General features: G+C 44.9%; 1 protein-coding gene across 3 annotated transcripts in view; it reads left to right on the forward strand.

Annotated features, from left to right (window-relative positions):
- plxna4 (plexin A4) overlaps positions 1–10,586 on the forward strand; it is a 220,533-nt gene extending 209,947 nt beyond the window's left edge. For all 3 annotated transcript variants that reach the window (XM_042078869.1, XM_042078868.1, XM_042078871.1), the window contains exons 30-32: positions 1,694–1,906; positions 6,320–6,470; positions 7,185–10,586. In XM_042078869.1, the coding sequence (XP_041934803.1) occupies positions 1,694–1,906; positions 6,320–6,470; positions 7,185–7,280 (460 nt within the window). In that variant the 3' untranslated portion in view covers positions 7,281–10,586. The remainder of the gene's footprint in view (positions 1–1,693; positions 1,907–6,319; positions 6,471–7,184) is intronic.
- The last annotated feature ends 351 nt before the right edge of the window (positions 10,587–10,937 follow it).

The raw sequence follows: 10,937 nt of genomic DNA on the forward strand, positions 1-10,937 counted from the left end.
CCTCCCTTTCAGGTCGGAGTGGCGTGCGCACTGTCCCAGTCACTGGCACGGTGTTACAGCTATTACAGCGCCCATGCCAATCAGCACCGGCCGATTCAGGATCAGCTGTCTGACCCCTGACCTTAATATTGCTCGACATAAATCAAAGTCAAACGTCTGCCTCAGATCAGTGATGGAGGGCATTAAGTGTAGTCCAAGCACTGCTTATGATGTGCGTCATACAGAGCTCAGCGGGGGGGGGGGGGGGGGGGGGGGCATATTTGAATGTGACACCATCCTGCTCTTACCTCCTGATTAGTATGACTCACACATTTTGGCACCTGTCCTAATATCTCCCATGTTCCGTGTCCTCCTCCAGAGTCCTGCATTATCATAAACTATATTGTGCGTAATTGTGAGTCATTGGGCACTCTTTGACCCTCACCTCCCCCTAGAGGTAGTGCAGACGGCCCTGGCCAGCTGTACCAGATTGCCAACAATCAAGGCTCCTTTGTTGCCGTGTTAATATCCCTTTGATCTCATCTCGTAATCCCCAGAGATTCACCCAGATTAATTTGGATTCACAATGCCAGGTTTACTTTCTCTCATTCTTTCTCTCTCTCCCTCTCTCTCTGTTTCTCTTCTCCATCTCATCTCTCTCTCTCTCTCTCTCTCTCTCTCTCTCTCTCTCTCTCTCTCTCTCTCTCTCTCTCTCTCTCCTCTTACCTCAAATCCTCTTTCCTTGCCCTGTCATGAAGGACAGGGTGCTATTCAAATGCAGGTGTATACCTGCCCTGCACTTTCCTGTGACATAGATAGCCCAGCACACATCCATAACGTAGAGCTCCACTGTAACATGGGGATTAAAATATTAAATATTAAAATATTAAAATATTTATTATCCTGGTGAACTCAGAGACCACAGTGGTATGTACTAAACACAAGGCAGAAGGAAACTCACATGAACTCAGAATGTACTGTTCTGGTCTTAGTTTTTTGACACACAACTGTATATCACTAAACAGGCTTCGGCAGGTGTGTACAGTAGCTCCCATATCAGTGTGTGTGTGTATGTATGTGTGTGTGTGTGTGTGTGTGTGTGTGTTTCTGTGCTGCCTTGTGTGCCATGTGTTACACGGCACACAAGATGTATGCCAGATGTAAACGAATGACTGGAAGTGGTGTACTGTACGTCTGGCAGTCTGTGCCACAAACCAGACGGAGACACAGACGCCAGAAAGGCCCCCCTGTTTCCTTCACTCACAGATTAGGCTCTCTTATTAAAACACACACACACACACACACAAGAAAAATGACTTCCACCAGGCCACAGCGCCAGCAGCCACTCACCTCCATTGCTATGCGTGCCTCTATGCCGTGGCCGTTATCACAAAAGGCACAGAGCTGTTTTTGATGGAGGTAATCATCTCTGCCGCTCAGTCTGTTCACACTAGGTCACACAAGCAAACTTTCATTCTTTGTTTGTTTTTTTTATGTTACCACAAAATGAATTAATGATTTATCACTGACGCTGTGCCAGCATTGCCATGGGTCATTTGTTAATGACAACAGAAACATTTGGCTTTACTTTTATTGGGAGCATATTGGAAGCATATTGCTTGCCTGACATCGCTTGCCTTTCACTGAGGCCATGCCACAGTGTTGATGCTGATCCTGAGTGGTGTTTTATGTTCTATGTTTTGTGTGTTTGCAGCCTACCTCTGCGTTTCTGGGTGAACGTCATTAAGAACCCCCAGTTTGTCTTCGACATCCACAAGAGCAGCATCACGGACGCCTGCCTGTCGGTGGTGGCCCAGACCTTCATGGACTCCTGCTCCACCTCGGAGCACCGCCTGGGCAAAGACTCCCCCTCCAACAAGCTGCTCTACGCCAAGGACATCCCCAGCTACAAGAGCTGGGTGGAGAGGTGAGCACTGGACCGGGTGTTTGTTTATTGGGGTGTCTGTCTTGTCTGTGCAAGCATATTGTACGTGATGAACATGTGTGTGTGTGTTTGTGTGTGTGTGTGTGTGTGTGTGTGTGTGTGTGTGTGTGTGTGCGCGTAGGTGCACATGTGTGTGTGTGTGTGTACATCTACATCTACATCTCCCTATATGCCCTATAGGTGTCTGTGCATGATGTGTTCACAGCTCCTGATGGTGGAGATGTGAAGGGGGAAATCAGCTCAGTTAGCCGGTGCTGCTTCGTGCTGGTTGCTGTGAGGTTAATGGTGGATTTCACAGGCAGTGAAGCAGTGGGGTGGTGTTTTGATTTATGACCCCACTGAGTACATTTCAAAAGCAGAAATACAGACTGAGAAAAAGCCCAACGTCAAGTCAGTACCTCACGGTGAAAGGACAGTGGGCGTCAGCGCCTCTCTCAGACGCAAGAGCAGGGGTTGTTCTTGCAAGGGCCAAGGTGATTTGTTAAAAATGAGCATTTTTATTGTGTTTATTTGTGATAGGGTAGCCGTGCTGAATAAAATATCATACCCATGTGGCGCGTAGAAGAAGTGTTTATTTCTTGGCCCCGCACACTTGCCTGGGGCAGGAGGATGGATTTGGGGGGAAGGGTATGTCTTAGGGGGGTGTGTGTGTATGTGTGTGCGTGCGTGCATGCGTGCGTGCGTGCGTGCGTGTGTGTGTGTTTGTAGGGGGGCATGAGAAACCCAAACATGGCCACATTTCTCGGGCTGTCTGATGTATGCCTCCCCGAGGCATCTTTTACGCGTGCTCCACCCTAATCTACACATGAGCTGGCCGGCTTTATAGTTTCTGTCCGCCGTGATCTATGGGTTGTTTGGAGAGATGATGAGGGGGAAAGGCCCTGCTTTGAATATGGATGAGCGAAGCTTTAGCACGTCTCCCAATGAGACTTGATGTGTGTGTGTGTGTGTGTGTGTGTGTGTGTGTGTGTGTGTGTGTGTGTGTGTGTATGTTTGTGTGTGTGTGCATGTGTGATGCAGGCAGCTGGATGATGGAGTGCAGCTCTGGTGTGCTGAGGTCCTGCTGGGACTCAAAGATCAGCTGTTTTATCAGGCCCGCGCAATTAGTCATTGTTCAAGAGAGAGAGAGAGAGAGAGAGAGAGAGAGAGAGAGAGAGAGAGAGAGAGAGAGTGAGAGTAGCGCTAACATAAGAGTGAATCACGTCCCAAACAGTCCAAATGTGGGAATATTAGCAATCTTCTGCTGCGGCGATGATCATCCTGGTGCTGAAAATGCTCAGCGGTGAAAAGCCTCAGTGGGATTTTCATGAAACCGAAATGTTATTACATTCTCTCAGCTGGCATTCAGCTAGACATTTGGTTCCCCACATTAAAATAGCTCAGATAGTTTTTTTGTGTGTGTGTGTTTGTCTTGCTGTCTGCACTAAACAAGAAGTGGCCTTCAGAGAGAAATACCATTATGAATGTGTGCTGGCTAGTCTAGTGCCCTGCTGCAGAGTCTCAGACGAGGAGGTTTGAAACATTTTGTTTCGTGCACACAGCAGCATGTCCTCCACCATCCGACTCCCTTCCCTCACACACATTCAAGGCTGAAGTTAGATCATAAAGAACAACCTGTCCCTTTCTCACACCTCTCACACCTCCTCTGTAACGGGCCTGTGTGTGTGTGTGTGTGTGTGTGTGTGTGTGTGTGTGTGTGTGCTATAACGTGTGACAGTAGCACCAGTGGATGTTGACAGGAAGACAGGCTTCCAGTAAATTACCCCCCTGGCAATCATGCGCAGCCCCTGTCCTCATTTGCACATGAGAACTTATTTATGGGACGCCCCGGCAGTTATCCTCCTCTGAATTAAATGTCAGCAAAACAATATTGGGCTATGCCTCCCATTTCCAGTTGAGTAAGTGTGGAGAAAAACCCTTACAGGGTTATAATTATGTTTCAGTGTGAGTGCTGAAAGATGAGTGTTTGCGTTGTCATCAAGGTATGATTAGCCCGTCTAGACAGGAGCGATGATGATTTTTTTTTTCTCTCCTTGCAGAGGAAACCTTCACTTGATTAGTGCCATGAAATGAATCACAATGCATTGTTCCATTAAGTACCTTGGGAATTAATAATGGTGTTTTGTACAAATTTGGGCTAATTTAGCAACATTGCTCCTTAGATTGAAATTTTCTGCGCAAGATATTCTGTGTGACAAAACATAAAAATCAAATTGAAAAAGTCAAACACGCCTGGAAATGATTTCTACAGTTTATCACCACACACAACAAGGAATACAAGGCCTTTTTAACAGATTTTTAATTGCAAATTAAGCACAAAAAGGTTCTGGTAGCAAGGCTGCTGAGAAGTCCTTCATGAGGCTGTGTCCACTGGCCTGAGAGGCTGAGGCTGACTTGTGGTCAGCGAGGCACCGTTCACATCAGCGCTACAGGAGGGGAAGTGTGAAGGCACGCTCATTCATCCCTCGCTCCTCACGTCTTTCACCTCCTCCCTCTGCCTCCCTCTCTTCACATGCACTTGGGACGCTGAGGCTGGTGAAGACAGACAAACATGAAAGCTAAACAACACGCACAATCACCGGGGAAATGAGAACAAGAAAGAAAGACAGGGAGGGAGGGAGGGAGAGAGAGAGAGAGAGACAGAGAGAAAGAGGGAAAGAGGAAAGTCAAGGACAACACACACTCCATCCTTTGATCCAGCTCATGTCTTCATAAATGCACCATGAGACTTGAGTCACTTTACCTGGAAGGTGGGGATGGCTTAATTGAAATGTGTGATAGGGTGGTGCATGGAGGATGCGCGTGTGTGTGTGTGTGTGTGTGTGTGCCGGAGTGTAATGGAGCTGCATGCCCTTGGGGATGACAGACATGTTGCATTTTTAATCAGGGGTGGCATATGACAAAACTGAATGGCCTGCATATGCTGTCTGGGCTTTATGGTCAGGCAGACACCACTCTCTCATTTGCTCGTAAGTTTTCTGTGAAGTAATAAAAGTACTCCAAAAGGCCATTCAGACCTCCTTTCTCTTTCACACACATCGTGACTGGCACTTTGCCCCAGAGGTGTGGTGATTGAGCTGTGTGTGTGTGTGTGTGTGTGTGTGTGTGTGTGTGTGTGTGTGTGTGTTGTGTGTGCGTGTTGGCAGGTGTGTCTTACACTTTCTCTGTTTCCCTGTCACCTCTAATGGACCTGTGGTGCACTGCAACACCCACCTGTCACTCAACTTGTCCACTCTGGTCTCCCGGGTGTCTTGGCACTTACACACACACACACACACACACACACACACAGAAGAGTTGTCTGGAGGGTTTGGCGGTGTCCAGGAGGCAGCATGCGGCAGGAATTAAAAATGTAAATGGCCAGCTTTAATTAAGGAGCTGACGGAGCAACGGCAGCTGCTGTTGACAGTGACTGATTGCTTCTCCTCCTCAGCCACTTCCTTACAACGACCCACACTAGAGTAAGATGGCATATGCTTGTGTGTGTGTATGTACATGTGTGTGTGTGTGTGTGTGTGTGTGTGTTTGCGTTTATGTGTGTGATCCTGTGTTTATGTATGTGTGTGAATTCAGAGGCTCTGAAGTTAAGAATACTTTTTTGTCTTTCATGTATGAAGTGTGTGTGGGTGTGTGCATGTCTGACATCTTACAGTAGGTGATATGCGTGTCTGAGTATGCAATGTGTGGGTGTACACATTCCTATATCAAAAGTTCCTATAGCAAAACATGTGGGCCTCTACGCACAGGTTTGCATGGAACAAAACAACATTGTTTTGCACCTCTGGGTGTGAACATGTTTCTGTGTGTGTGTGTGTGTGTGTGCATGAAGAGCCGCTCTCCTCAAAGGCAGGGAAATTGCGGCAGTCGCTCTGTGAAACTAGTGTTTCACGGGCACAGGCTTATTAAGAGTCGCAGCCACTCGCCTCAGCCTCTGAGTGCCAGTGAGCGTGAGCGCGCCACAGTGAGAGGAGACAGCTGTCAGTCTGCTTCTCACCAGCCTCCGCCTCGCCTTAACCGGCTAATAGAGGCAAGCTCCCATCATGCATCACTCAGATCAGGGCAGAGACAACGCAGTATTAAAACATAATGAGAATACTGTATACAGCTGCAGTTCAGCCTCTGTACCTGGATGATACGTTTCATAAGTCATATGCTTATGTTCAGCTGGGCTTTTGTATATGGATGATATACTTGTGTTTGTGTTGAGCTGAGCTTTTATATATGGATGATATACTTGTGTTTGTGTTGAGCTGAGCTTTTATATATGGATGATATACTTGTGTTTGTGTTGAGCTGAGCTTTTGTATATGAATGATATATTTGTGTTTGTCCATAGTGCTGTTAACCTGAACGTAATTCTCTTTCTTGTTTCTTTCTTGTGTGTGTGTCACACAGGTACTATTCTGACATCAATAAGATGCAAGCGATCAGTGACCAGGATATGAATGCCTACCTGGCTGAGCAGTCCCGTATGCACATGAACGAGTTCAACTCCATGAGCGCCCTCAGCGAGATCTACTCCTATGTGGGCAAATACGCTGAGGAGGTACGTGTTTCATATCTGTTTATGCCACTGTGTGTACGTGTGTGTGTGTGTGTGTGTGTGTGTGTGTGTGTGTGTGTGTGTGTGTGTGTTTTTGAGTGCGTTTACAGACTGACACACATTCTAAAATACACTATCACCAAGGCAACAAGCCACCATTGATTCAGTTAGATAAGCTCCCAGTCTCAGAACCCTGCTATGGCGTGCTGTGTTCATCCTTCAGATTAATTACTGCCCTGCACTATGAGCAGTATTGAGCATGACAAGCATCTTCTTTACTATGACTGTCATTGTTTTGGCATGTTTATAATTTGCATGCAAGGAATTGTATGCTTATATAAAGTAGCACTTATAATAAAGGCACTGTCCTCCTCCTGCCCATCAGATACTATTCATACAAACTACATACCGATTATTTAGTACTGCTATAACATATCAGTAATTTACATACAGAAAAGAAAAACTAAAATCAACCATCTAATCACCAAATCATCTATATAATTCCACTGATGTTGTTCCTAGATAGTATTTCATAACAGGGTAATCAAGTCTTGTCCTACAGCCATACAACATGCAATAAAGCCATACCACAGAAAATGGAAGTTTAGAGTCATTAGTTTTGCATATAAATGGAAGTTGAATGTGGGCTAGAGGATATGTATTGTGGCCTCTCTCTCTGTGTGTGTGACTAACTCAGTGCCCCCCTCCTTCTGGCAGATTGTGTGTGCGCTACAACAGGACGACTCTGCCAGGAAGCAGAAGCTGGCCCAGAAGCTGGAAGGGGTGGTCACCCTCATGAGCCATGAGAGCTGAGGACCGCATTTCCCAGAGCACACTGGGAGATCCGTCAGAGAAACCGCGCCGTGCCTGAGCGAAGAACCTGTCCATCTATCTCATCTTTCCGTTTATCCCCTGAAAAAGAGACTACAAGCAGTTCCTTTTTATCTTCCCACTCAGACGAACAAACAAACAAACAAACAAACAAACTTTTGCATCACTTTAGCTCTGCTTCCTAGATAAGTAGAGGCGAAGGGGCTAGAGGGCTGCGGCACCAAGGACCACATTTCCCAAGATGCAATTGTGGGGAAGGTTGTGTTTCTGTGCCGCAATATAGAAGAAGTTGTGGGCCATTGAGGGAGCAAGGTTGTCCGTGGACCTATCTCTTTTTGACCCTCAACTGGTGGAGAGTGCGAGAAAGCAGTCATGTTTATGTTGCCTTCAAAAATAACACTGATAGCGAAGTCTTTGAAACCGCCATGTCGGCTGTTCAATTTGTTCTGACTTTTATGATTAGGGTAGTGATCGTAGCTACTTATAGAGTCCAGTTATTTGTAGAACCTTAAAAATTCATCAGAAATGCAAGACAAGGGAATTGTTCATGCATACAAGGACTGCAGAACCTATGACCATCTACAAGGACATTTATCGCAAACAACAAACAACATTGAATGGAGTTTACAAAGGTACCTTCTACAAGTCACCTGAATTCTACATATCTGCGTGGGTGGAGATCTGTGAAGTGTCTCCAATGAAAATCACACATTTACATGTGATTGAGATTGACATGTGTTCAAAAGACTCAATAGTAGGGTTTCTAAGGAGTTGGGTAGTGCTTCTAGACTTTGTTTTGAACTCCTTGGACTCTTGACTGTGTAAAACTTAAAAAGAGAGTCCTTGTGTGGCATCAGCAAAATGTGTCCCCCTCAACCCCCGCACCCCCACAAAAAAATTAATCCCTTGTAAATTAGCTCCTCCATATACACTCCATGCACCCACCTGATTGGCTTGTGTGCAATGTGAAATTCAAAGAATGCTCCCGCTAATCAACAATGCATGGAGGACATGCCAAGGTTTTTCGATCCCACCAGAGGAAGCACACATCCAACCCAACCTCAGTGACCTGACTTCACTCCACAGCAGAAGGGCAAACTCCTCTCTACCTTCTCTTGCCTTTCTCTTGTCCTTCTTTCTCTCGGCTCTCCACTGCCCTCCTCTCCCCTCCTCTCCTCGGCCCAAACTCTTCCTTCCTTCCCACCTGATCTCCCCTTGTACCCTTTTGCTAATGGATGAAGACTCACTGGTCTAAAAACTAAAGCACAGATCCAACAGCCAGTTTATCTTTAATTGGCCTGGGAAACTTCATGAGGGAACGACCTAGAGGACAAAAATGTGTATAATGAACTGAGAACAGGGACACCATCAGTGAGTCCCACCTTCAATTGAAAAAGGACAAGGGTGTGGCATGCAGATGATGGCGCAGTTGAATTTGACCCCTTGACCCCATGCTGATTGTACGAGACTGCCTCTTCACACTGCCACAGCGGAGGACTGTGATTGTCACTGGATAGATCTATGTGTGACTTTTTGGAAATTAACAACTCGGTCAGCAGAAAAAACCAAAGGAGCCCGAATTATATTAAAAAAAAACAAAGACATTTGCTTAAAAGAAACTAAAAAAAGTGCCACGAAGGAGGAAAGGAAAGAACAGGGGATGATTATGACAAAAAACTATCCACACCTTTCTCCCAATAGTGCTCCCCTAACCGCTCCGCTCCCTATTATGAGTCCAGTCTGAAGCTACAGAGGGGGGAACCATGAAAAACAGACAAACAAAACATACTGTCAAGTTTCGTGACCTCAGTGCGTGCGATTCGAAAGGGCTGCGGTGGAATACTGGCATGTGCCGTGTTCCGTTTCCCCGCTGCTCCTGGCTCGGCACACCGCTCGCTCCTTATCTCTATCTCTCTCCGACTCAGTCTCTTTTTGCACAATGGTGGAGACTTCCGACTGGGGCTGGGGTTCTCCCACACTCCCGCCCCGGAAGCTCAGTCTGTTCCCCTTCCGGGACGACCACCTCCACCTGCCTCAAGAGCTGAACTTCAACACAAGCACATTGACAAAACCCGTAACGTGACAAACAAAAACTGGACTACACAACACAATGACACAAAAGACGACAGCATAATCAAACGTGCCCAGTGCCGACGGACGGCAGAGAGAGACGATTAGAGCCGCCCTCCTTTCCGTTGACCTTTCACCTTTCTTTTGCCTTGACAACGTGCCCCATGTGGTGATGTGAATGTGTGAAGACCGGCCTAGGTCCACCTTGGGTCTTTATTGGCTTTTTAAGCGCATGTACTTCAATTTAAAAATGAACAAAAAAAAAATCTACAAAAAAGAACAAAAAAATGGAATCTAGAGAAAATAAGCCTTGCCATGATGATGTGGATGTGTTCTTTTCTTTCTTTTGCTCAGAAACAGACGGAAATGGAAAAAAGAGGATAGTCACGTGGAAACTTTCGTTAAGGTGGAAACTTAACTTTCGTTAAGGTGGAAACTTAACTTTCGTTAAGGTGGAAACTTTATCCCAGTACACCCATTCAGCCATCAAATACTATGTTTGGTGGAAGTATTAAAAATCAAATATTTTTGTTTTCGTATTACAGATGGTACCTTTAAACAGATATAGTATATACCCTTGCATGTTGACTTATTTGGATGTAATGAAATGGAACTGCCTTGCAATCAAACCTATTTATCGAACAATACTAGAAAAGTTTTTGAGATGACACACACCAAACTCTCCTCTCCTATTTTTTTGGATCGTCTCTCTGATACTATTCCATTACCAATGGTTCATGAAAGCAGATATTTTCTCACAGGTAGGATGTCTTTCAATGAATTGACAGCTACCATCAACTTAATAGATGAATGCTGACTGATTTCCTCAAGGTATGCTCTAAAACTTGCTTAGGGGCTATAATGAAGCAGTCTGAAAACTGCTCTAACAATTTAGTTCTGTTCTTCCTCCCTGTATAGTTTACATATTACAGAGTTTTCCCTGTAAACTATGAGGATATAAATGAAAGATATATGTATTTTATGGACTTAAATTAGAAGAAGTGTTTTTTATAATTTATTGTATGTTTTTTTGTTCCTTTAGAGTTGCTTTGTTACATCATGTTGTGTGAGTGGATCTCAGATGTAGCAACTTACCACTGCTGGGTTTGCCTTCCATGCACTGATTTCTTTTTCCACAAAGTAGAATTTTAGTTTTATTTAGACATCAGAATTTGGTTTCTGCTCTCATTTGTAATTTGTGTATTTGTTATGTTGAAATCTGCTATTTTAAAAAAAAAAATGTGTTTGCAACTGAAATGTTTTTTTTTTTTTGTTTTTTTTTTCAACAGTTCACATGTCTCCAGTTGAAAAGAGTGCAGTATGTTGTATATCATTACGCCCTTTGGGTTAAGGGGCTTAGTCATGTGGTTGTTTGAGGATGTCACCAAATATTTACAAATTCAAAATGACCCTCAAACAAGGCAGGGATAATCACCCCACTATGTGAATGGTACATGGTATAATATGTGTATTTATTGAATTGGCTTGTTATTGAAATCCTTTTGTCCTATTGAAAAAAAAAGGTTTTCCACTTTAGTCCTTGTTGTTGACATTTCTGACCATCCTTGG

This window comes from Alosa sapidissima, chromosome 22 (genome assembly GCF_018492685.1).
Source record: "Alosa sapidissima isolate fAloSap1 chromosome 22, fAloSap1.pri, whole genome shotgun sequence".
Classification (NCBI taxonomy): Eukaryota; Metazoa; Chordata; class Actinopteri; order Clupeiformes; family Clupeidae; genus Alosa; species Alosa sapidissima.